General features: G+C 32.2%; 1 protein-coding gene across 1 annotated transcript; it reads right to left on the reverse strand.

Moving 5' to 3' along the window:
• Positions 1-20,914: 20,914 nt before the first annotated feature.
• On the reverse strand, positions 20,915-22,774 carry LOC112746898 (non-specific lipid transfer protein GPI-anchored 7-like). Its single transcript, XM_025795012.3, has 3 exons — positions 22,409-22,774; positions 22,257-22,301; positions 20,915-21,180 (listed from the first exon to the last, which is right to left on the reverse strand). Exons 1-3 carry the CDS (start codon positions 22,722-22,724, stop codon positions 21,083-21,085), a joined length of 459 nt encoding a protein of 152 aa, XP_025650797.1. The 5' UTR covers positions 22,725-22,774; the 3' UTR covers positions 20,915-21,082.
• Between the last annotated feature and the right edge of the window lie 412 nt (positions 22,775-23,186).

Here is a 23,186-nt window from a genome sequence, read left to right on the forward strand (position 1 = left end):
TTGTTGGTGCAAGACCAAATAGGTTGGTCCAAAATTAAAAAGGAAATGGGGCCCAACGGTTAAGCTATTCTTTTATCATCATGGTGAAATCCAATTTTTGTTATATAGCTGCATGTTTCCACGGACACCAATCTCCCACTAAGGAATGGATTTCAAATTTATTCAATTGTGTTTAATGTCTTGGAAACATGAAAGAGAAAAAGCAAAGTGATTTGATGGCATTGATGGAAGTCTACACGTTGCCATACAAAGCATGAAAAGTTGCACCTAATTTAATTTATCTTGATATCACTCATAGCTTTGCTTTTCTTTTCTCTTTCTCTACTCTTTCTTCTTTCTCTCTCTCGGTCATTTCCATCAGGAAACATGGAAGCATTAGCAAGCTACCAACAACAAGAAGAAGGAGCTAGTATCAAGACCATCATGATGATGGCAAGAAAAAGAAGAAAAGTATGCTGTGGCTGAGATTTTCACCAAAAATGGTAAGATTTGGTGAGGTAATCTCGAGCTCTTCATACCCAAAAAGAAAGAAGAAGATCTCGGCCAGCAAGGAGAAAATCTTGGAGGCATGGCTTGTCTCTGATTCTACTCAACCACCACAGGAAGTAGCTAGAGTGGCGAAGTGATGGAAGAGGCAGAGATTGGAGCAGATGAAGCCATCATCATCATGAAGCATCAAGGGCCAGAAATCCATCTTAGAGAGCAAGCCAAGGATGAAGCGCTCGGATTGATGAAGAGTGATGACCAAGGAAGAACTAGAGGTATTTGCATGTTGGGTTTTGCATGAGTTATCTCTTCTCTCTCTGTGGCCGAACCGGTTATGTGTGAAGGAAAAGAAGTTAAGCTTGGGTTTTGGTTTAAACTGTAGAGGCTCCCCTCTTCTATAAAAAGGGAGAACAGCCACGATTTGATTTAAGGAGTTAGAAGTAAGCAGTGAGAGTGCAAGGCACAGGATTCTCAGAGCTACCTAAGCTTACAGATTTTCTTCTCCTTCAATGTATTATGTTTAGTATTTTTCTGTTTAATTTTGTCATGTCTTTAGTCTCATGGAAAAAGGCAAATAGTGAGGTTTGTATGAAAAAGCCATAGAGCGGAAAAAGGCAGAGAGTGCAAAATTAAAAGAAAAAGCCATAAATGTCTTAGAGTTCTTTTGTTAATCTATGTTGTGTTTCATGATTCTGTGGAAATCCCCTTGTAAGTTGGGTTAGCACTTTACAGTCTGTAATCAAGAAGATTATAGTGAAATTCCATCATGGTTGTGATGGAGACTGGATGTAGGCTGCACTGCACTTAGCAGCTGAACCAGGATATATCTGGGTGTAATTTTCTCTCTTCTCTACTCCAATTCTGTTTCTATTGCACAGGAGCTCAAACTGAAAAAATATCTCGTGCCAAGTGACGAGACAAAAAGAAAAGTCTCGTACCAAGTGACGAGATAAAAATAAAAGTCTCGTGGCTAGGGATGAGACAAAAATAAAAAAGTCTCCTGAAGTTATCTCAAAGGCCAGCAAGTGTTACTAAGCAAAAATGGGGCTAAGATTCAACCCCCCTTCTCTTAGCTACTGAAACCATCAATTGGTATCAGAGCTTGGTCTCAAAGAGATCAAGCTTTGCAGCTTGGAAAAAAGATCCAAATGGCAGAAAGCAGTGGCTCTAATCTGGTGTCCTACAATCTTACAGAAGGGTAGTCAAGCAACAGACCGCCTCTTTTCAATGGGAAAAACTATACCTATTGGAAAGAGAGAATGAAGATATTTGTGCAGGCAGTAGACTACAGACTCTGGAAGATCATCTTGGAAGGCCCTCAATTTCCAACTAACACAAGTGCTGAAGGAGTAGTCACTCTCAAACCAGAAGCAAGCTGGACCAAGGAAGATAGGAAGAAGGTGGAGTTAAATGCCAAGGCAGTAAACCTGCTCAACTGTGCTATCAGCTTCGAGGAGTACCGACGGGTATCACGATGCACAACGACAAAGGAAATCTGGGACAAATTGCAAATCACTCATGAAGGAACCACCATTGTAAAGAAGACTCGAACAGATATGTTGAACAGAGAGTATGAAATATTTGCAATGAAGGAAGGAGAGTCTATTAATGAGCTATTTGAACGATTCAATATCATCATTGTTGGCTTAGATGCTCTGGAAATTACATATCCTGATTTTGTGCTTGTGAAGAGAGTGCTGAGATGTCTCACAAAAGAGTGGGAAACAAAAGCTTTAATTATTTCTGAGAGCAGTAGCTTAGACTCCATGACATGTGATGATTTGAGAGGAAATCTTCTTGCTTTTGAAAACACCTATTTGAAAAAAGATTCAAAAAAGAAAGGAATTGCTTTTTCTTCTATGACTAACCCTCTGGATGAAGAATCCAGTGATAACTCCTCTGAACATGAATTTGTGTTATTTGCCAAAAAATTCAGGAAAATGATGAAGCTCAAAGGCAAAGACAGCAGCTCAAAGAGAATGAAGAAAGACCTTAGCAAAGTAACTTGTTACAACTGCAAGGAAATGGGAAATTTCAAATCTGACTGTCCCAAGTTAAAGAAGGAGGAGAAGCCAAAAAGAGGAAAGAAGAAGGGACTGATGGCTTCATGGGAAGATTTGGAAAATGACTCGGATGATGATGATGAGGAATCCGAGACCAAGTCACAACCTTGTCTCATGGCAGATCACATAGATCAGGTAGTCTTTCATAACCTTAACACTGAAGATCTTCATCTTATGATAGACCACCTTTCTGAAAAAATAAGATGCTTTCTGCTGGAAAATCAAGAACTTGAACAACAAATCACCATTCTTAAAGCTGAAAACAATTTTCTTAAAGAAAAAGTAAGGGAGGCCGAAACCGCTTGTGATCTTGTTGAAGAAATAAGCAGTTAAAAGCCCAAATTAAGAGCTGTGAAAATGATCATTCCGTTCTTGCATATGTAGATTGTTTTAAAAGAAATGAAGAGTTGCTTAAAGAGGTTAAAAGGCTTAATGAAGACTTAGCCAAGTTCACCCAAAGTTCTAAAAATCTTAATCAAATCTTGGCTAGTCAAAAACCTCTTTATGATAAGGCTGGGTTGGGGTTTTATAAATCTGAAGAAAAATCTCATTTTGAAAACATTGCTTCATCTTCAAATGATATAAGGTATCAAGACCCCACCTACTTTAACAAAACAGCAACTCCAAGATTTTGTAGATTATGCAATCGAAATGGACACTTTCCTATTCAATGTTTCTTTGGTGAAAGAATGATTGGTGATAAAGTTTGTAAAGTTATTTTTGATTATAATGGCTTAGGACATAAGAGATGGTTTAACGTGAAAAGATCCAATAAAATTTGGATACCTAAGGTTACTTAAGCTTGTTTTGTAGGTGTGCCTAGCATCCAAACGGAAAGAAAATATGTGGTATATGGATAGCGGATGCTCTAGGCATATGACCAAGAAAACAACCTTCTTCATAAAGCTTGATAAATATGATGGAGGACTTGTCACTTTCGGTGATGATGCAAAAGGAAAAATAGTGGCTATTGGGAAAGTTGGTAAAAATTTTTCATCTTGTATAAATGATGTCCTCCTTGTAAATGGCTTGAAACATAATCTGCTTAGTGTTAGTCAATTGTGTGATTTAGGTTTTGAAGTTATTTTTAGGAAGTTTGTTTGTTTAGTTGTTTGTGAAAAAAATGGGGAAATTTTATTTGAAGCTAAAAGATGCAATAATGTGTATGGATTGACTCTTGAAGACCTAAAAGAATAAAATGTGACATGCTTTACCTCTCTTGAATTTGAAAAATGGCTTTGACATAGAAAGTTGGGTCATACTAGCATGTACCAAATTTCTAAGCTAGTTAAGAAAAATCTGGTTAGAGAAATTCCAAATATCAAATTTGATAAGGATCTTACTTGTGATGCTTGCCAATTGGGCAAACAAGTAAAATCCTCTTTTAAACCTAAAGATGGAATCTCAACCAAAAGGCCATTAGAGATGTTACATATTGATCTTTTTGGACCAACAAGAACTCAAAGCTTAGGAGGTAAACACTATGGTCTTGTGGTGGTAGATGATTACTCTAGATTTAGTTGGGTACTTTTTCTTGCTCATAAAAATGATACTTTCCATGCCTTTTCCACTCTTTGCAAGAAAATTCAAAATGAAAAGGATTTAAAAATTGCTCATTTAAGAAGTGATCACGGAAGAGAATTTGAAAACCAAGATTTTGAAAAATTCTGTGATGACTTAGGAATTTCTCATAACTTTTCATGCCCTAGAACCCCCCAACAAAATGGGGTAGTTGAAAGAAGGAATAGAAGCCTTCAAGAAATGACTAGGGCTATGCTTTGTGAGAATGAGATTCCTAAATTTTTATGGGCTGAAGCTGTGAATACAGCTTGTTATATTTTGAATAGGACAATCATTAGAAAAGGGTTAAAGAAAACCCCTTATGAGTTATGGAAAGGAACCCCTCCAAATCTTAAGTACTTTCATGTTTTTGGATGCAAATGTTTTGTACTTAACAATAAAGAAAACCTTGGAAAGTTTGATCCAAAATCTTATGAAGGAATGTTTGTTGGATATTCCACCACAAGCAAGGCCTATAGAGTTTATCTCAAAGAGCATAGAACCATAAAGGAATCCATACATGTTACTTTTTGTGATTCTAACTTATTTTCCAGTATTGTAAAGGATAATGATTCAGATTGTGAAGAGGCTGGAACAAGTAAAGAAAATCCCAAATCTGTGCAAACTGAAGAATCTGTCAGTCCGGTTTTGTCTCGTCAGATTGGAGGAGATATTTTCGTTTTGTCTCCTGAGCAAGCACGAGAAACTGAAACAGTGAGACCACCAGAAGTTCATCAAAGCTCAACACCTGTCCAAAAGCCTAGAGAATGGAAGTCCATGAGGGGTTATCCTCATGACTTCATCATTGGTGATCCCTCTCAAGGTGTAACTACAAGATCCTCCACCAAAAGGCAAACCGAACCTAGCAATTTCGCTCTCTTGTCACAAATGGAGCCCAACAATGTCAAACAAGCCCTTGAAGATCCATCATGGGTCAAAGCCATGCAAGAAGAGCTTGCTCAATTCGACAAGAATGAGGTTTAGACACTAGTACACCATCCGGATGGTAAGAAAGTTACGGGTACTAAATGGGTATTTAAAAATAAACTTGGTGAGGATGGACAAGTTGTTTGTAACAAGGCTAGATTAGTGGCCCAAGGTTACGATCAAGAAGAGGGTATAGATTTTAATGAGTCTTTTGCTCCGGTAGCTAGAATGGAAGCAATTAGGTTGCTTCTTGCCTATGTTGCCCATAAGGGTTTCAAAATGTTTCAAATGGATGTTAAATGTGCTTTTCTTAATGGTTTTATTGATAGAGAAGTGTATGTGGCACAACCCCCCGATTTTGAACATAAAGAGTTTCCAAATCATGTTTTCAAACTATCGAAAGCTCTTTATGGTCTTAGACAAGCTCCAAGAGCTTGGTATGAAAGGCTTAGTGCCTTCTTGTTGGAAAACCAATTTCAAAGGGGTACCACCGACACTACTTTATTTATTAAAGCATCTAATGATGATATACTCCTTGTTCAAGTTTATGTTGATGACATTGTATTTGAATCGGCCAATGTATCCTTGTGTGAAGAGTTTGGAAAACTTATGACTAGTGAGTTTGAAATGAGTTTAATGGGAGAGCTTACTTTCTTTCTTGGCCTCCAAATCAAACAAACTCCTAGTGGTACTTTTATTCACCAAGAAAAGTATGCAAAAGAACCTATCAAAAAATTTGGCCTAGAAAATTCCAAACCAATGGGTACACCAATGCATCCCAGCACAAAACTTGAAAAGGATGATGATGGTCAAGATGTGGATGAAACAAGGTATAGAGGAATGATAGGTTCATTAATGTACCTTACCTCCTCTAGACCGGATATTGTCCAAAGTGTGGGTGTATGCTCAAGGTTTCAATCTCACCCAAAGGAATCCCATCTTACGGCCGTTAAACGCATCATTAGATACATTAAGGGGACTTACAATTTTGGATTATGGTATCCTAAATCTGATGACTTTTGTGCAGTAGGATTTTGTGATGCAGATTATGCAAGAGATAGAGTGGATAGACGAAGCACATCAGGCATGTGTTGCTTCCTTGGAAGCTCACTCAATATGTGGTCAAGCAAGAAGCAAGCCACAGTGGCTTTATCCACAGCTGAAGCAGAATACATTTTTGCATCTGCATGTTGCTCTCAATTAATTTAGTTAAAAATCCAATTGGAAGATTACAAATTAAAGATCAATAGTATACCCTTGTTCTGTGACAACATGAGTGCCATAAATATTTCAAAAAATCCTGTTTTGCACTCAAGAACAAAGCACATTGAGATAAAATATCATTTCATTAGAGAACATGTGCAAAAGGGAACTATTGATATTCAATTTGTGAAATCCGAAGATCAACTTGCGGATATTTTCACTAAGCCCCTCTGTGAAGACAGATTCTGCACCTTGAGAAATAGTTTGGGAATGATAGAATTAAGTTCTGTTGAGAATTTGTAAATTTTTTGATTCTGTTTGTTTTTGTCTCGTAGAAAATCAGAAGACAAAATTGAGGACGTGATGAACTGGCACTGATACAGGGGGAGACAGATTCTGATATTAATAATCATGGGCCCAACCAATTTCTTTTACCCACTCCATGACTCTGGCCCGTTTAAGTTCTTCATCATATTTTTATTAAAAAAAATTATAATAATAATAATAATAATAATTTTTGGAGATTATCACATCATATCTTAATAGGGGAGGATAGTAGAAAAAGAGAGTGACTGATCTAATGATACTCTGAATTTTCTGATGTTTACTGCCTGCCAATTTTATTTGATCTGATATGTTGGTTGAACTTTATGTTACTGGATATTTTTGCTTGATTGAATTGTTTGGCAGGAAATATTTTTGAGCATGTTGAGTTTTGGTTACCTATTGCTGCTGCTGAATGCTCTGTTATTCTGCTCTATGTGTATTTGACTCAGGGGAACTATTTTCATGTGTCTTGGATGACTGTACCAAACTTAACTCGATGCTGTTTTGTTTTATGCTTGAATTATTATGGATTGCATTGCTTTGCAGGGTCCCTCCTTGATGACAAAAGGGGGAGAAGAGAAAAAGAGCTGAATTGAAACTGTTATGTTTCATTAAACTTGTTTTGCTTTGTATAATGTGTTGCCCTGTTTTGCTTTGTTTTATGCTCTGATCTGGCTCTATTTTGAACACTCTGTATTAGTGGATTAATTTCGAGTTAAGCTTTTATTGTCATTTGCTCAAATGCATGTGTGCTGACTGGACCATTGTGTTTTGGTGAAAAACAAATATTTTGCCTTTTGTATGTTGTTCTCATTTATTTTGCAGTGCCCTTTGATGCCAAAAGGGGGAGAAAGTGCTGAAAATTGAAATTAACAAAACAGGGATGAAATTCTTGTTTGGATTCATGACCTCCCTCGTTTTAAGTTTCAATATTTTGTTATGTGTTTGATGTTAATAATGCATCTGATTGATGCTTGCTGTTTTGAGTTGATGCTTGAAGCTTTGAAGTTTGTAATTTAATATTTATTTTGGTAAAATATTTGTTGTGCGACATTTGACTTACCTTGATAAAATTATTGTTGTTTAGGTTGCTGTTTTGAATTGTCTTTGGCAGTTCCTTTAACTGTGATATAAATATGAAGTTTGAAAATTGCTATGGTTTGAAAGGATCAAGCTTGATTAAAAATATTTTTCTTATCATAATTATTTTGCTCTTATTTGAATGGAAAATATTTTAAACAGTAATTTATTTTCAAAAGACTTTTTGGTTGATTATAGTTTGAGCATAAAATCAATTTATTGATAACAAATGAGTTTTGATTATCATCCAATTCTGCTCATAAATCAAGCATTCAACATCTCAAAATAAATATGTTGAATAACATTGTTACTTGAAGCTTGATTAAAATTGTTATAGGTTAGTGCTTCCCTTGGTAAAAATGACATATATTAAGGAGGAGCCATGTGACAATTTGAAAGGGGGAGAAATTCAAAAATTTAAAGGGAGTATTCTTTACTCAAACTTTAAATTTCTTTCCATTTCAATTTTTAATAATGCTTGTCATCAAGGGGGAGATTGATGAGTTTGGAAAATTCTAATTTAATTTGATGATGAACAAATATTATTAAAAATAATTAATTACAAAATTATTAATTTGATCTTAATTCATACTTGCTTAATTAATAATTTTGTTGTGCAGATTTTGTGTCGGGCCGAAAAAAATAGCAAGCCCAATGGAGAAATAAAATTCAGCCTTGTGCAAAAATATATCTAAGAATATGTGACTGAATTTTTATTGTGATAGTTGGGTCAGATTTAATGGTGTAAGCCCAAATCAATTGTTGGTGCAAGACCAAATAGGTTGGTCCAAAATTAAAAAGGAAATGGGACCCAACGGTAAAGCTATTCTTTTATCATCATGGTGAAATCCAATTTTTGTTATATAGCTGCATGTTTCCACGGACACCAACCTCTCACTAAGGAATGAATTTCAAATTTATTCAATTGTGTTTAATGTCTTGGAAACATGAAAGAGAAAAAGCAAAGTGATTTGATGGCATTGATGGAAGTCTACACGTTGCCACACAAAGCATGAAAAGTTGCACCTAATTTAATTTATCTTGATATCACTCATAGCTTTACTTTTCTTTTCTCTTTCTCTACTCTTTCTTCTTTCTCTCTCTCGGTCATTTCCATCAGGAAACATGGAAGCATTAGCAAGCTACCAACAAGAAGAAGAAGGAGCTAGTATCAAGACCATCATGATGATGGCAAGAAAAAGAAGAAAAGTATGCTGTGGCTGAGATTTTCACCAAAAGTGGTAAGATTTGGTGAGGTAATCTCGAGCTCTTCATACCCAAAAAAAAAAAAAGAAGAAGATCTCGGCCAGCAAGGAGAAAATCTTGGAGGCATGGCTTGTCTCTGATTCTGCTCAACCACCACAGGAAGTAGCTAGAGTGGCGAAGTGATGGAAGAGGCAGAGATTGGATCAGATGAAGCCATCATCATCATGAAGCATCAAGGGCCAGAAATCCATCTTGGAGAGCAAGCCAGGGATGGAGTGCTCGAATTGATGAAGAGTGATGACCAAGGAAGAACTAGAGGTATTTGCATGTTGGATTTTGCATGAGTTACCTCTTCTCTCTCTGTGGCCGAACCGGTTATGTGTGAAGGAAAAGAAGTTAAGCTTGGGTTTTGGTTTAAACTGTGGAGGCTTCCCTCTTCTATAAAAAGGGAGAAGAGCCACGGTTTGATTTAAGGAGTTAGAAGTAAGTAGTGAGAGTGCAAGGCACAGGATTCTCAAAGCTACCTAAGCTTACAGATTTTTTTCTCCTTCAATGTATTATGTTTAGTATTTTTCTGTTTAATTTTGTCATGTCTTGAGTCTCATGGAAAAAGACAAACAGTGAGGTTTGTATGAAAAAGCCATAGAGCGGAAAAAGGCAGAGAGTGCAAAATTAAAAGAAAAAGTCATAGATGTCTTAGAGTTCCTTTGTTCATCTATGTTGTGTTTCATGATTCTGTGGGAATCCCCTTTTAAGTTGGGTTAGCACTTTACAGTCTGTAATCAAGAAGATTATAGTGAAATTCCATCATGATAAAAGTTATTCTTTTATCATCATGGTGAAATCCAATTTTTGTTATATAGCTGCATGTTTCCACGGACACCAACCTCTCACTAAGAAATGAATTTCAAATTTATTCAATTGTGTTTAATGTCTTGGAAACATGAAAGAGAAAAAGCAAAGTGATTTGATGGCATTAATGGAAGTCTACACGTTGCCACACAAAGCATGAAAAGTTGCACCTAATTTAATTTATCTTGATATCACTCATAGCTTTACTTTTCTTTTCTCTTTCTCTACTCTTTCTTCTTTCTCTCTCTCGGTCATTTCCATCAGGAAACATGGAAGCATTAGCAAGCTACCAACAAGAAGAAGAAGGAGCTAGTATCAAGACCATCATGATGATGGCAAGAAGAAGAAGAAAAGTATGTTGTGGCTGAGATTTTCACCAAAAATGGTAAGATTTGGTGAGGTAATCTCGACCTCTTCATACCCAAAAAAAAAAGAAGAAGATCTCGGCCAGCAAGGAGAAAATCTTGGAGGCATGGCTTGTCTCTGATTCTGCCCAACCACCACAGGAAGTAGCTAGAGTGGCGAAGTGATGGAAGAGGCAGAGATTGGAGCAGATGAAGCCATCATCATCATGAAGCATCAAGGGCCAGAAATCCATCTTGGAGAGCAAGCCAGGGATGGAGTGCTCGAATTGATGAAGAGTGATGACCAAGGAAGAACTAGAGGTATTTGCATGTTGGATTTTGCATGAGTTACCTGTTCTCTCTCTGTGGCCGAACCGGTTATGTGTGAAGGAAAAGAAGTTAAGCTTGGGTTTTGGTTTAAACTGTGGAGGCTTCCCTCTTCTATAAAAAGGGAGAACAACCACGATTTGATTTAAGGAGTTAGAAGTAAGTAGTGAGAGTGCAAGGCACAGGATTCTCAAAGCTACCTAAGCTTACAGATTTTCTTCTCCTTCAATGTATTATGTTTAGTATTTTTCTGTTTAATTTTGTCATGTCTTGAGTCTCATGGAAAAAGACAAACAGTGAGGTTTGTATGAAAAAGCCATAGAGCGGAAAAAGGCAGAGAGTGAAAAATTAAAAGAAAAAGTCATAGATGTCTTAGAGTTCCTTTGTTCATCTATGTTGTGTTTCATGATTCTGTGGGAATCCCCTTTTAAGTTGGGTTAGCACTTTACAGTCTGTAATCAAGAAGATTATAGTGAAATTCCATCATGGTTGTGATGGAGACTGGATGTAGGCTGCACTGCACTTAGCAGCTAAACCAGGATATATCTGGGTGTAATTTTCTCTCTTCTCTACTCCAATTCTGTTTCTATTACACAAGAGCTCAAACTGAAAAAATATCTCGTGCCAAGTGACGAGACAAAAAGAAAAGTCTCGTACCAAGTGACGAGATAAAAATAAAAGTCTCGTGGCTAGGGACGAGACAAAAATCAAAAAAGTCTCCTGAAGTTATCTCAAAGGCCAGCAAGTGTTACTAAGCAAAAAGGGGGCTAAGATTCAACCCCCCTTCTCTTAGCCACTGAAACCATCACATTATAACTGGCCTTCGATGATACAACCACGAAGACAGTATTTTAATCAGAAGATCCAACTTGCACACCAAGAGTTACTAACCCCTTTGCAGGAGTAGATACTCCACTATAGCCAATTACCGAAATGTTGGTTGGGATCAGATCATCAAGATACTTCCCTATCTTCATTAACATTCTTTCTAGCAATAAACTTATTGGCGCTCCCCCATCAATTAAAACCTTATTCATCTTGATTCCACTCATAGAAGCTATGATATTCAATGGACGAAGATGAGACTTTTGTTTTTTAGTAGGCCTCTGGAAATAGCCTGGTTCATCTCATATTGAATGAATGAGAAAATCTCCTCATCTTCTACATCGTAGTCTTCACACGGATTTCCTACATATTCTCCCAGATACTCATTTAGGATTATCGAAATAATGCTCACCATCTCATCATCGCCCTCTTCGAAATACTCCTCATCTAAATCAGCATCTTTCTTTTTAGTAACCTCTGGGGTTACCATCATAGCCTTGATAAAGGAGATGGAATCTCTTTCGAGTATGTTTCCCCATCAGTAGGGAATACCACCCTAGAATGAACAGAAGGAGTTGCCCCCTTGGTTCTGTCACTCTGAGACACCCTTGGTACCTAACGTCCATCCCTTCCTCTATGATTTCCTCTGGCTCGACCTTGGAAATAAGAATAACAACCTCGAGGGAGACCTCGATGGCTCCACTGTGAATTATGCATGTACTGAGCATCTCTATTACGAAATTCTTGGCAATTTTGTATCCATTGGACACCTAAAGCCTGTGAACAAATCAAAGGTGCAGAAAGATTTCTTTGAGAGACACTAGAACTCTGTCCCTTTACCCTTCGAGTTGGTTGCCTCTGATGAACCTGCTCTTCTTTATGAGCCAACTCTTTCTTCATTCATTCTTTCTCAAAAATTACCGCAGCCTTAGCATCAAAGATTGCATTACATCAAGAACACAGAGATACATCCTAATTTTTCAATTTTTGTTGCATTAAAAACTCCAACAACCCATCACTAACTCCAGGATAAACTGCTCGAACATTAGACTCGAAGTCCCCCAGAGTAGTATCAAAGTCATAAGAGAAACTAACTATATTAACACCAAAATATGGTTCAGCAAAACTACCTCCAGCATCGAAGGGATCGGAATCAACCTTCATTTCTTTGTTTCCATCATTGAATTTCAACCTCCCTTCCATGATTGTTTCTTGTATTAAGTCCCTGAAATAAACGCAATTATTAGTTGAATGGTTAGTTGCTTGATAAAATTTACAATAAGGTTTCCCTTTTAAATTCTTTATTGAAAGCAAAGTCCTGCCTTCTGGCAAGATTATCTGTTTATCTTTAAACAACACATCAAATATTTGATCTGATTTTGAAATATCAAAACTATACTTTTCCCACCTTTATGTTTCGAATCATTCGATTTATCAACATTCAAAATTTTCTTAGGTAAAGAACAAACATAAAGTGGCCCTTTCTTTAATTCAGCCAAATCGACTTCTGTTTCAAAATCAAATTCCTCATCCGAGGACTCCATTGCGACATATGACACTTTATTTTTTCGAGAAAAAGATTTACTTTTTAATTTTCTCTCATTTTTATACTTCTCTTTTTCTTTTCGCATAATTTCAACCTGTGGTACCCTTTCATCTAAATGGGCCAAATCAGGTATATGAACATTAAGCAACTTTCGGCGCATATAAAAATCTAACCCTATAATTGCTATCTTTACTACCCCATTCTCTAGGAGAGATACATAACTTCGAATTCTGGCATTTTTGAAACGGATCATATAATCATCAATTGTTTCTCCATCATCACATTTCAAAGCCACCAGATCGGTAACTGTTACGTTCAACTCCCCTCTATTAAATTGTGAGTGGAAAGCACTTTCTAACTGTGCCCAAGTTACCATCGAATCAGACCTAAGATTTAAAAACCAAGTAAATGCATTCTTCGTCAATGAAGAAGGAAAGAACTTCATTTTCAAATTCTCATCATTGGCCAAATTGCCTATCTTAACTAAATATCGAGTAATATGCTCAGTAGTCGATTTGCCAACTTCTCTAGCAAATTTTGTAATTATTTTAGAATTTTTCACCCCTCAAGGTACCTCTGCCATTTGAACAACAGCAGAAAAAGCCAAGAAAAAATAAGGTCGATTCATAAAACTCACATTGAATCCCACCCTATTGAGCACATACTCAACAATTCTTGTGACTTGATAATGCTCACCACCTCGATTAGCTCACAATCGAGCCAACACATCATTAGCGTTTTGGCCACGATGAATCATTCGAGGATTTTCTCCACCTAGGAAGGCATCATCATTTTCATTTTTAATCAAATTTTCAATGTCTTCATAGTTTCCTTCCATATTCTGCCTGTCACCCTCATCATAATCAACAATTCAAGAGATCCGCTCTACTTGTTTAGCAAGACGCTCAAACTTTGTCTCCTGATCTGCCATCATAGGGTTCAAGATTGTAGTCATTTGTTGGGTTAACAAGTTAACCAAATCATGACAACTTTCATCAACATGTTGTCGAAATGCTGCCATTGAATTGGAAGCATTCAATGTAAAATCCACATAATAATCTCGAGAATACTCGGGATATTGTTGTAATGGTTGAGCATTATTCGTCCCAACTGTGCCTCCAAATTGAACTAGAGGAGCAAAACCACCTATTGATGGCGTGTAACCTAGAGAAAGGCCAGAAGGAGGTCAACCAACAGTTACTGGAGGTTGAGTTTGTAATGTGCTACCACGTGGGCGTGTATTACGCACATTATTCCCTATTTGGGAACTAGTAACCACCACACTTTCATTCAACACACTTTCTTCCGGACGTGAAGTCACATCCGCTTCTGCCATGCGTACAATTCGTCAACTTCTCAATTGCATACACTATGATAGCAACACAAAATCATTTGACACACTTAAACTTTAAAACTGTCCCACCGGGCGTGCCAATTTGTTTTGTCGATTTTTAGAAAATCGAGAATGGTTCGATATCTAGTGGTCTGGGAGCGAAACCTACTCCTCTTTGAGAGTACCAGTTTTATTAAAGTGCATCAAAGAACCTATTCGATGAAACAAAATAAAAGGAAATCTGAAAGACAAATAAAATAAACTTTGGAAATAAATTGACTGGAATCGAAAGAAATTGCATTGAATTTAAATAAAGCAATAAATTGCCTTCGACAAGATCAAAGGATTTTGAAATCGAAAATAAAGTGATGAAATTTAAAAGAAAACAGAAAGAATAAATTTGCTTGAAAGATAAATTTGCAGAGAAAGTAAAGGTTACAGAAAATGTAAATGTAAATTAAAAACAATGGAAGGAACCCTACAGAAAAATGACTCTAATGCAAACTCAGAAAGTTCTTGGGATGTGAGTGTTCTTGAGTGTTTTTTCTGAAGCAAAGTTTCAACCCTTTCTTCATTGGTCTTTCAGCTATTTATAAGAATCTTCGACCAATCAGATTCAAAAGTAAATCCCTCGCATGCTAGTCTTCGAGTAACTGTTTCCGCTCGTTTTACCTAACATGAGTAACCGCTAAAATAACCTTAAAAAAACTTTAATTCTTCGATTGAGCACACCGATCAGTTTCTCGATTGAATACGTCAACTAGCTCTCGCTTCACATTCCTTAACAAACCCTTCTCGATACAAACTTTATTCTTTGAAATACAAACTCATTAGATCTTGAATATAGTATTTCTTAAAATTTAATACTTTCGATCAACAAAAATATACATAGAAAATAAGTTAAAAATACATATATTTATATACACATACATAATGACTTATTTAGTGATTGAATTTTGTATGCATATACAATTTTTGATAAACTTAAATGAATAAATTTTATTTAAATATTTTTCGTAAATTTTTTCATAACTTTATAAAATTTTTTAATTACATAATTATTAAATTTTATATTAATTTATATATCCATCTAAATTTCGTGCAACACACGGGTTTAAGTCTAGTTTTATATAAAGTTGAAAACAATAAAGTTGAATCCAATGAATGAAATTATTCACATTACTATATATCGTTAGTTGTCACGTTCTTTGGACACACTTTAATGTTCTCTTATTAACACTTAGACTCTCTTAATCTATTGAGTTAAAATTAAATTAGTCTAATTCTCAATATTTAACAAAAAAAAAAATTAAGAATACAAGAAAACACAAAAAAAAATAAAATTTTAATAAAAATAACACCTTACTACACAAGTATTTATCTCAAATAACTTGCACATCTAAACTTAAAATTCTCATGATATTTATAACTATCCACCTATTGAATAAACGATTAAAATTAAATCTAATTAATTATTTAAATGATGTATTCAAAACTTGTACTACAAATATTAAACATATCACATTTTTTTAAATTTTTTATATTATTATTCTAAACATCTCTTTATATTCTATATATTTATATTCTCTTAAAAGATGACTATCACCTTTTAAAATTTGTTAGAATCTTCTAAATTTTTCTAAAATCTTCCACCGTATTTAAAAATCTTTTAGAATTATTCATAACAACATTGTCAGACACTTTAGAATTTGTCTCATTTTTATCAGACACCTTAAAATAAAGTAACACATGCATCATTCTAAAATTTTTTGTGACATAGTACCATATATTAATATAAAATAAAAAATCAAGTCATTAGATCTTAGTAAACACTTGAAGTACACATACAATACATAGAGTATTAATATTATTGAATTTCTTTAGTGAAAAATAAATATCGTAATTAAATTTTTAAGGAGAGTGTACATTGCAGATAATAATATATTTATTTTTTATTTTTATTATAAAAAAAATATTTAGTCTACATTAAAAAAAAAAAAAAAAAACTCTTCGACATTTAAATGACTAATAAGTTTGCTTTTGAGATGAGGGTGATAATTGACATGAATGGCCATTATAACTATAATATGGTAATGCCAATGTTGGATCCATTAGACCGAAGTCTTACCTAGAACTGGATTTTCAATGTAGGCATGTAGCATATATGGCAATGGCATGAAACTGATGAGACAGCCCATAAAGTAAGAACATCCATATTTATGACTCGTGTCAAAAATGAAAACTCTAGTCTACGCCAAGTTCTGTGCTATCTTGTACCATAATCCTGTTCCCTCTAAAAAGCCCTTTAGTTTGATCATTCAATTTATTATGTATGTAATCTTTGAATTTGATATGAAGTAGAACCATCCGTTGATTAAACTACATTAATAATGTCAATCAACCCAAACTTTTTAAGAGAATATGATGCATCACTTCAACTGTTTGATTTCTAAATTTCACCAATCCAAATCAACTTTTCCCATCAGGTCAAAGCACAATGAATACTAATACTACTAATCCAATATAATTTGTACCATGTCGATGACCAAGTACATTCATTCAAATTGAAGAACAAGAATTCATGTAGATATAGGTGTCACTGCACTGGTAGCTACTGGTGTTTGGCAGTGAGCAAGTTCGGCAGAGGTAGTAAAATTTCATATCACAACTTTATATTTCTTATATTCACAAGTTTTTTAGTAAGTGATTATTACATACACTACTTGTAAAATAATATAATAATATAAAAAATACTATATATCTTTTAAAATTCAACCTTCAATCAACCTTTTAATTCAAATAATATTATTTAATTAAATTTTAATTAAAACATATTTTTAGTTTGTAATTAAACATATTGGTAATTAAAATTAATTTAAATTTTAAATACTAGAATTTCTCTAATTTCCTATTCACCTCGTAAAATAATTATTTTATCATTTTTTTTATTTTCTTTGTACATTTCTCTCTCTCTTATACGTTCTTTTCTTCTTCTCTCTCACGTCCTTTACAAAAATTTTCATACAAGAGTATTATTCCTCTACAGTTCATACTTATTATTATTATTATTATTATTATTATTATTATTATTATTATATGAGTCATGCTTGTTCCAATTTGACTCGAGTGATTATGCATGCTAACTCAAAACTCACTCATTATCTTTGTGGAATGAAATTTTAATAAGATTATATCAATATTTGAATTAAACAATAAATGAATTATCAGTTTATGCATCAATATTCTTTTCTTCTTTTTCACTTTTCTTTTTCTTTCTTTCTTTTATTTTTTCAATCTTTATCTCTAGAATAATTAGAGAAGACCACCAACATAAAATAATTAGACCGAATTAAAGATAAATAAAAGAACAATTGCAGGTATTCGAGAGAAAAAAAGATAACAAATAAAAATTTAATAAAGATTTATAGTTTTCAACAAATTTTTTTATTATTAGTTAGATTTTTTCATTATTTATTTGAATATTAACGCTTTTAAAATTATTAAAATATGTGTTCGTAATTTTTTTTTCAATTGTAACATATCTAAAATTATTAAGTTATACAGAAAATATTTTTGAAACACATCCAAAATCATATCATCTAAAATTTAAATTTAAATATTAAAAATAAAATTAATTTTTTATATCTTGTTCGATAAAAGCTCATCTAATATTTCTTTTTTAATCGTTAGATTTTTCGCTACTTATTTGAATATTAACGTTTTTAAAATTATTAAAATGTATGTTCGTAAATATTCATTTTTGTTTTCAATTACATCTAAAATTATTAAGTGATACATAAAATATTTCTGAAACACATCCAAAATCATAAATCAAAAATTTAAATTTAAATATTAAATATTAAATTTAATTTTTTTATATCTTATTTGATAAAAACTCATCTAATATTTCTTTTTTTTTTATTATTTGTTGAATTTTATTGTTACTTATTTGAACATTAACGTTTTTAAAATTATTAAAATGTATGTTTGTAAAATTGGTTATTTTTTCAATTATTACATATTTAAAATTATTAACTTATATACAAAATATGTTTGAAACACATGAAAATTATAAATCTAAAATTTAAATTTAAACGCTAAAAATAAAACTAATTTTTTTATATTTTATTCGATAAAAACGCATATAATATTTCTTATTTTTTATTAACGGTTTTAAGATTATTAAAAAAAATAATTAAGCTAAGTTTTTTAGATCTTATTCCATAAAAGTATATCTAACATATTAGTTTAAAATATGATCTCTTTTGTAGGATTTCAGATATGTGGATTAATAATTAAAACCTTAAGATTTATTTTTTGAATTTTAAAATTAAAATCTTTAATTTTACTGAATTTAATTTTTAAATATGTATTTAAATAATAATCTGTTAATAATTAAAAATGCTAAAATTGAAATAGAAATTTTAAATTTTAAATTTTAATTTTATTTAATTTATATTTTGGATATGTATTTAATTTTTAAAAAATATTAAATCTATTTAGATATATTTGTTTTAATTTTTTTTAAATGATTGTAATAAAAAGCTAAATAAAAAATGGCTTTTAAAAGATACCTAATCGTAGTGTAATAATATATGAGAAGATCTTTAGTGTTCAAAGTTATAGTAGCTTAAGAGTGGCATGACATGTGGAGAGTAGCATGCAGATTGTTAGTAAATTTGGTCGTGTTATATGTTAGGAATTACCGCGGGATAAAGTAGTGGGCCTTTTATGTAAAGAAAAAAAAAAGCTCTATTGAGTGGATAATACTAAAAATTGAAAATTCATTAAATGTTGGATCAATAAAAATTTTTTAATTATCAATGAGTTATAGCTTAAATGGTATAGTCTTTTTATACTCAATTAAGAGGTTGCGAATTCGAGTCTCTTATCTTTGGTAAAAAAAAAGTTAATTATTTATTTATTATCCATTATATATTATTAATTTTATAACTAAAATATGTCACATATCACTTTCTCATTGCAATTAAAATTCAATCTTTTCTTCTAAAATTAAAGCGTTCTCTCTTCTCCAAAGATTCAATTATTTAAAAAAATTAATTTTTTTTGGAAGAGATATAAAATTAAGTAATAGTTATTAATTACAATATTAGTATTTTTTTTCAAATTATATATAATAAATATTTAAAGAAAGAAATATAAAAATATATATTAGAAAAATAAATGGTAAAAATTTGAAACTAAAAAAATAAAAAATATATATAATAATAATGACAACAACAACATATTTTTTATGTAAATAATATTACAGAATTTTTTTAATTATAAATTTAATGTATTTTTTATAATTTTATGAATTTATTTGAATTATATTATTTTATTAATTTAATTTTTTGTAAAATATAAATGTAGAGAGAAATAGAGAATGAGAGAGAAAAGAGAGAAAAATAAAGAAGAAGGAGAGAGAGAGTTTGTTAATTTTTGAAAAAAAATATTTTATTTTAGCTGTAATGAAAGAATATCTTGTGACATATTTTGATTTGTCAAATTAATAATATAAAATATAAATGATAAGTTATATATAAATTGGAAGGATAGAGAGAAATAGAGAAGGAGAGGTAGATAAGAGGATGAAAGAAGGAAGTTTATTAATTTTTGAAAAAAATATTTTATCTCAATTTTAATGAGAAAATATCATATAATATATTTTGGTTGTTAAATTAGTAATATAATAGAATTATATTTTAATTTTAATATTTAAATTTTAATTTTAATTAGAAAATGTGATATTGCATATTTTAATTGTCAAATTTGTAAATTGTAATTAGTCATTGATAATGATATATAAGAAAAATAGAGTGGGTGAAGAAATAAGAGAGATAGAAAAGGAAAAGAGAAGAGGAAATAACACTCTAATTTTGAAAAAAAAGATTAAATTTCAATTGCAATAAAAGAGTGACATGTAACACAGTTTAGTTGTAAAATTATAATATATAATAAATAATAGATAATAGATTAATAATTAAAGAGTTTTTATTGACCCAACATTATTGTAATGAGTTTTCAGTTTTTGTTGTTACTCACTCAAAAAATACTAATAGAATTTTTTTTCATATAAAAAACCCATACAATATACACATAATTTTAGTCAACTTATTTTTTATTTTATGTCATTTCTAGTATATAACTTCACTAACAACCTATAAGTTACTCTTTACATTCTTCACATATCATGTATTTATAGGTTAGTCATATCTTAGCTGTTTTTAGCTACTATAACCTTGGCCATTAGAGATCTCCCTATAATATAATACATACATATATCAGTTAAAAAAAAGTATAGGATACCAATATACTATCTGTCAATTTGTTGCCAATAACAATTAATTATTATATTTTAATTATAAGAAGAGTGTTAGGGACCAGCAACTTTTGTAATTTGTAGCCATCAAGTAGTTATTAATAATGTTTTTAATGGTGTGAGATTTCATCCAATAATGTGAGATTATTCACTTTTCTTTTGCTGGTAGAATTTAATAAAGTTGCTGACTCCCAAGATTTTTTCTAATTACAATTAGCATTGATATGTATAAAAAAACACATTCACAAAGACATTTTCATTAGACATAGTTATAAAAAAAATATTTTTATTAAACACGTTTACAAAAATACTTCTATTAAACACAATTATAAACAAGAGTTAACAGAAGTTGGTAAAATCCTTATTAGTTAAGTAGCGGGATTGTACTAGTTAATAATAATGTATCCATCTTCAACACTGGTGATCACCATGACAAGAAGCTGCTTTTATTATTAGACTGATAAAGCATGAAGGCTCTACATCATATATATATGTATCTATGAAGACTGAAGAAACAATAATAGACACTAGATAACTAATTTTCTTTAGGAAATAAAACAAAATAAAACAGCATGCAAATGGGAAACAAAAAATTATCACAACAGAACACAGAATGCTGACATATATGATAATGAGACATGCATAAACTTGGATTCCAGTGTACAGGGTTTAGGGTTTTTCCTAATAAATAAACAGCACATAACACCAAAATAATAGTTGGAAGGAGAACCCGCTCAATGCGACTCTGCCTGCACCTCCTTCATCTGCTCCGGCTGTTGCTGCAACCATTGGAAAAAGAAAAGCATATATAGTTTTATGACTGTGTGATGAGTTCACTTCCTAACTGTGATGACGACAAAACAAAATTATATAAACCCATCTTTATAATATAACAATTTATGAAAGGATGCTTAGCTTTATATATATATACACGCATGCATGTGATTATTTTATCTATAAACCCTGTTTCTTAATTTTATATCTCCCTTCTTATTTTTATTTTTTATTTTGTCATGTTGTAGTGAATTAGATCCCTTATTATTAAACCGGATAATTTTAATGTTTGTTTGAACAAAGTAAATATGATAATAACTACAATTGGTTCAAAAAGTCCTCAGACTATATCTTTCATAAACACATTAATATCAAATAATTGAAAAATGGGTTCAATAATTCCTAACGATTATACAGATTAAACATTTTGGTCGGTAATAGGCAGGGCAGAACTAGATTGAATTTGAGGGAGGTGCCAAAAACTAATTTTTTAATAGAAAAAAAGTAAAATATTTTTTTATTAAAATATTATTCGTATACTAAAATCAGTTACTAAAATTAGTTATAAATACATATGTATGTGATTTAATTTATTTTTAATGTGTATTTATATTCTAATATATATTTTATACTAATGTTTAACTTTGATGATTAATTTTAATGTACATATAACATAATCTTAAAATTTTTAAGAGAAATTAAACTAAAATTTATATCTAATTTATAAAAAAAAATATGTTTGGGGGGTGACACCCCTTTTGTTGCATAAGGCTCAGCCCCTACTAATAGGTACTATTAGATATGGTATTGACTCACAACTTATATATATAGAATCTAATGCAGTGAAAAAAAATGAACACCAAATACCCTCAAATGTCATCATCTTCTAAAAGCACAGTTTGCATATAAATAAATATAAGAGAAAAAAAAACAGAGAGAGGAAATATACAGTTTAATTTATCTTCGCATTCAACTCTAACCTTTGAGAAGATGCAATGCAAGAACCAAGTACTATATGACTAAGCATTCTTTTCTATTAGACCAATGCAAATGATGCATCAAAAAATTAAACTATTATTACCTTTGGGCTTCACCGACACTGAAGGAGGCGGAGCTGAAAGAGCGTCTGAAAAATAAAGTATTTATTAGAAAAATAATCCTTAAACAAACTATAATATGGGCCTTACAAAGATGAGGAGATTGTTACATACATGATGGTGACTTATATAGTACCTTGGCACAAGGAGACGCTAAGATTGAGGTTACAAGAGCGGACAAATCGGATAGTTTGAGTGGTGTTGGAACCAAAACTCTCAAGGAATGCAGGCGTTAATACAATCTGGCAGAGGCACGCAAGCTGTGTTTGGAATACGTTTTTGAGAGGGTTGCAGCAAGCATTGGGTGGCTTCTTGGAGTTCTTATACTCCACGCATGGTACTAGCTCTGTAGCACAAGCTGGATATGCATTAGTCTGCGCCTCGCCAAACGTAACTACTATCATCAACACCACCGCTATCATCATCATCATCATCAACCTATAGCTATCCATTTTTTAACTCTCTTTAGATCTCTTCTTTTTCTTTTGCTTGTTCTTTCGTTCCCGCTTCACCCTTTATATATAGTTCGTTTTGCTATCCATGATACTCAGTCATTGGTTAGTTTGTCAATAGAACTACATTATAAATATTTAATTCTTTATTTTATACGAGAGGCTGCCAATGTTCAAATGAATTAAATAAATAAATAGGGGAGGTCTTGTTCTGACGTGCGGACTAGCTAGAAAAGAAAATTCGTGTGTCACAAAATATATGTATCACTATCTTGAAACTTGTTTGATATGAAAATATATGATCTCTGGCTAATTGTTGAGAGGAATGGGAACCATTACCGATTTCGTGAGGTCATGCCCGTGCAAATCGAATAATTAAAACTAAATAATAAAAATTGCCCATTGCTGTTAAGTTGACTGCACAAGTTTAGGGGGGCATGTTTAATGAAAATTAAATAATAA

Source organism: Arachis hypogaea, chromosome 15, assembly GCF_003086295.3.
Source record: "Arachis hypogaea cultivar Tifrunner chromosome 15, arahy.Tifrunner.gnm2.J5K5, whole genome shotgun sequence".
In the NCBI taxonomy this organism is placed as follows: Eukaryota; Viridiplantae; Streptophyta; class Magnoliopsida; order Fabales; family Fabaceae; genus Arachis; species Arachis hypogaea.

What these genes read in the sequence shown, in the direction of transcription:
- LOC112746898 (XM_025795012.3), bottom strand. Translation starts at nt 22,724, where the DNA reads ATGGATAGCTATAGGTTGATGATGATGATGATGATAGCGGTGGTGTTG. An exon ending in TAGCGTCTCCTTGTGCCAAG is followed by an intron (nt 22,302 to 22,408) that starts GTACTATATAAG and finishes TTTATTTTTCAG; the next exon opens with ACGCTCTTTCAGCTCCGCCT. An exon ending in AGTGTCGGTGAAGCCCAAAG is followed by an intron (nt 21,181 to 22,256) that starts GTAATAATAGTT and finishes CAATGGTTGCAG; the next exon opens with CAACAGCCGGAGCAGATGAA.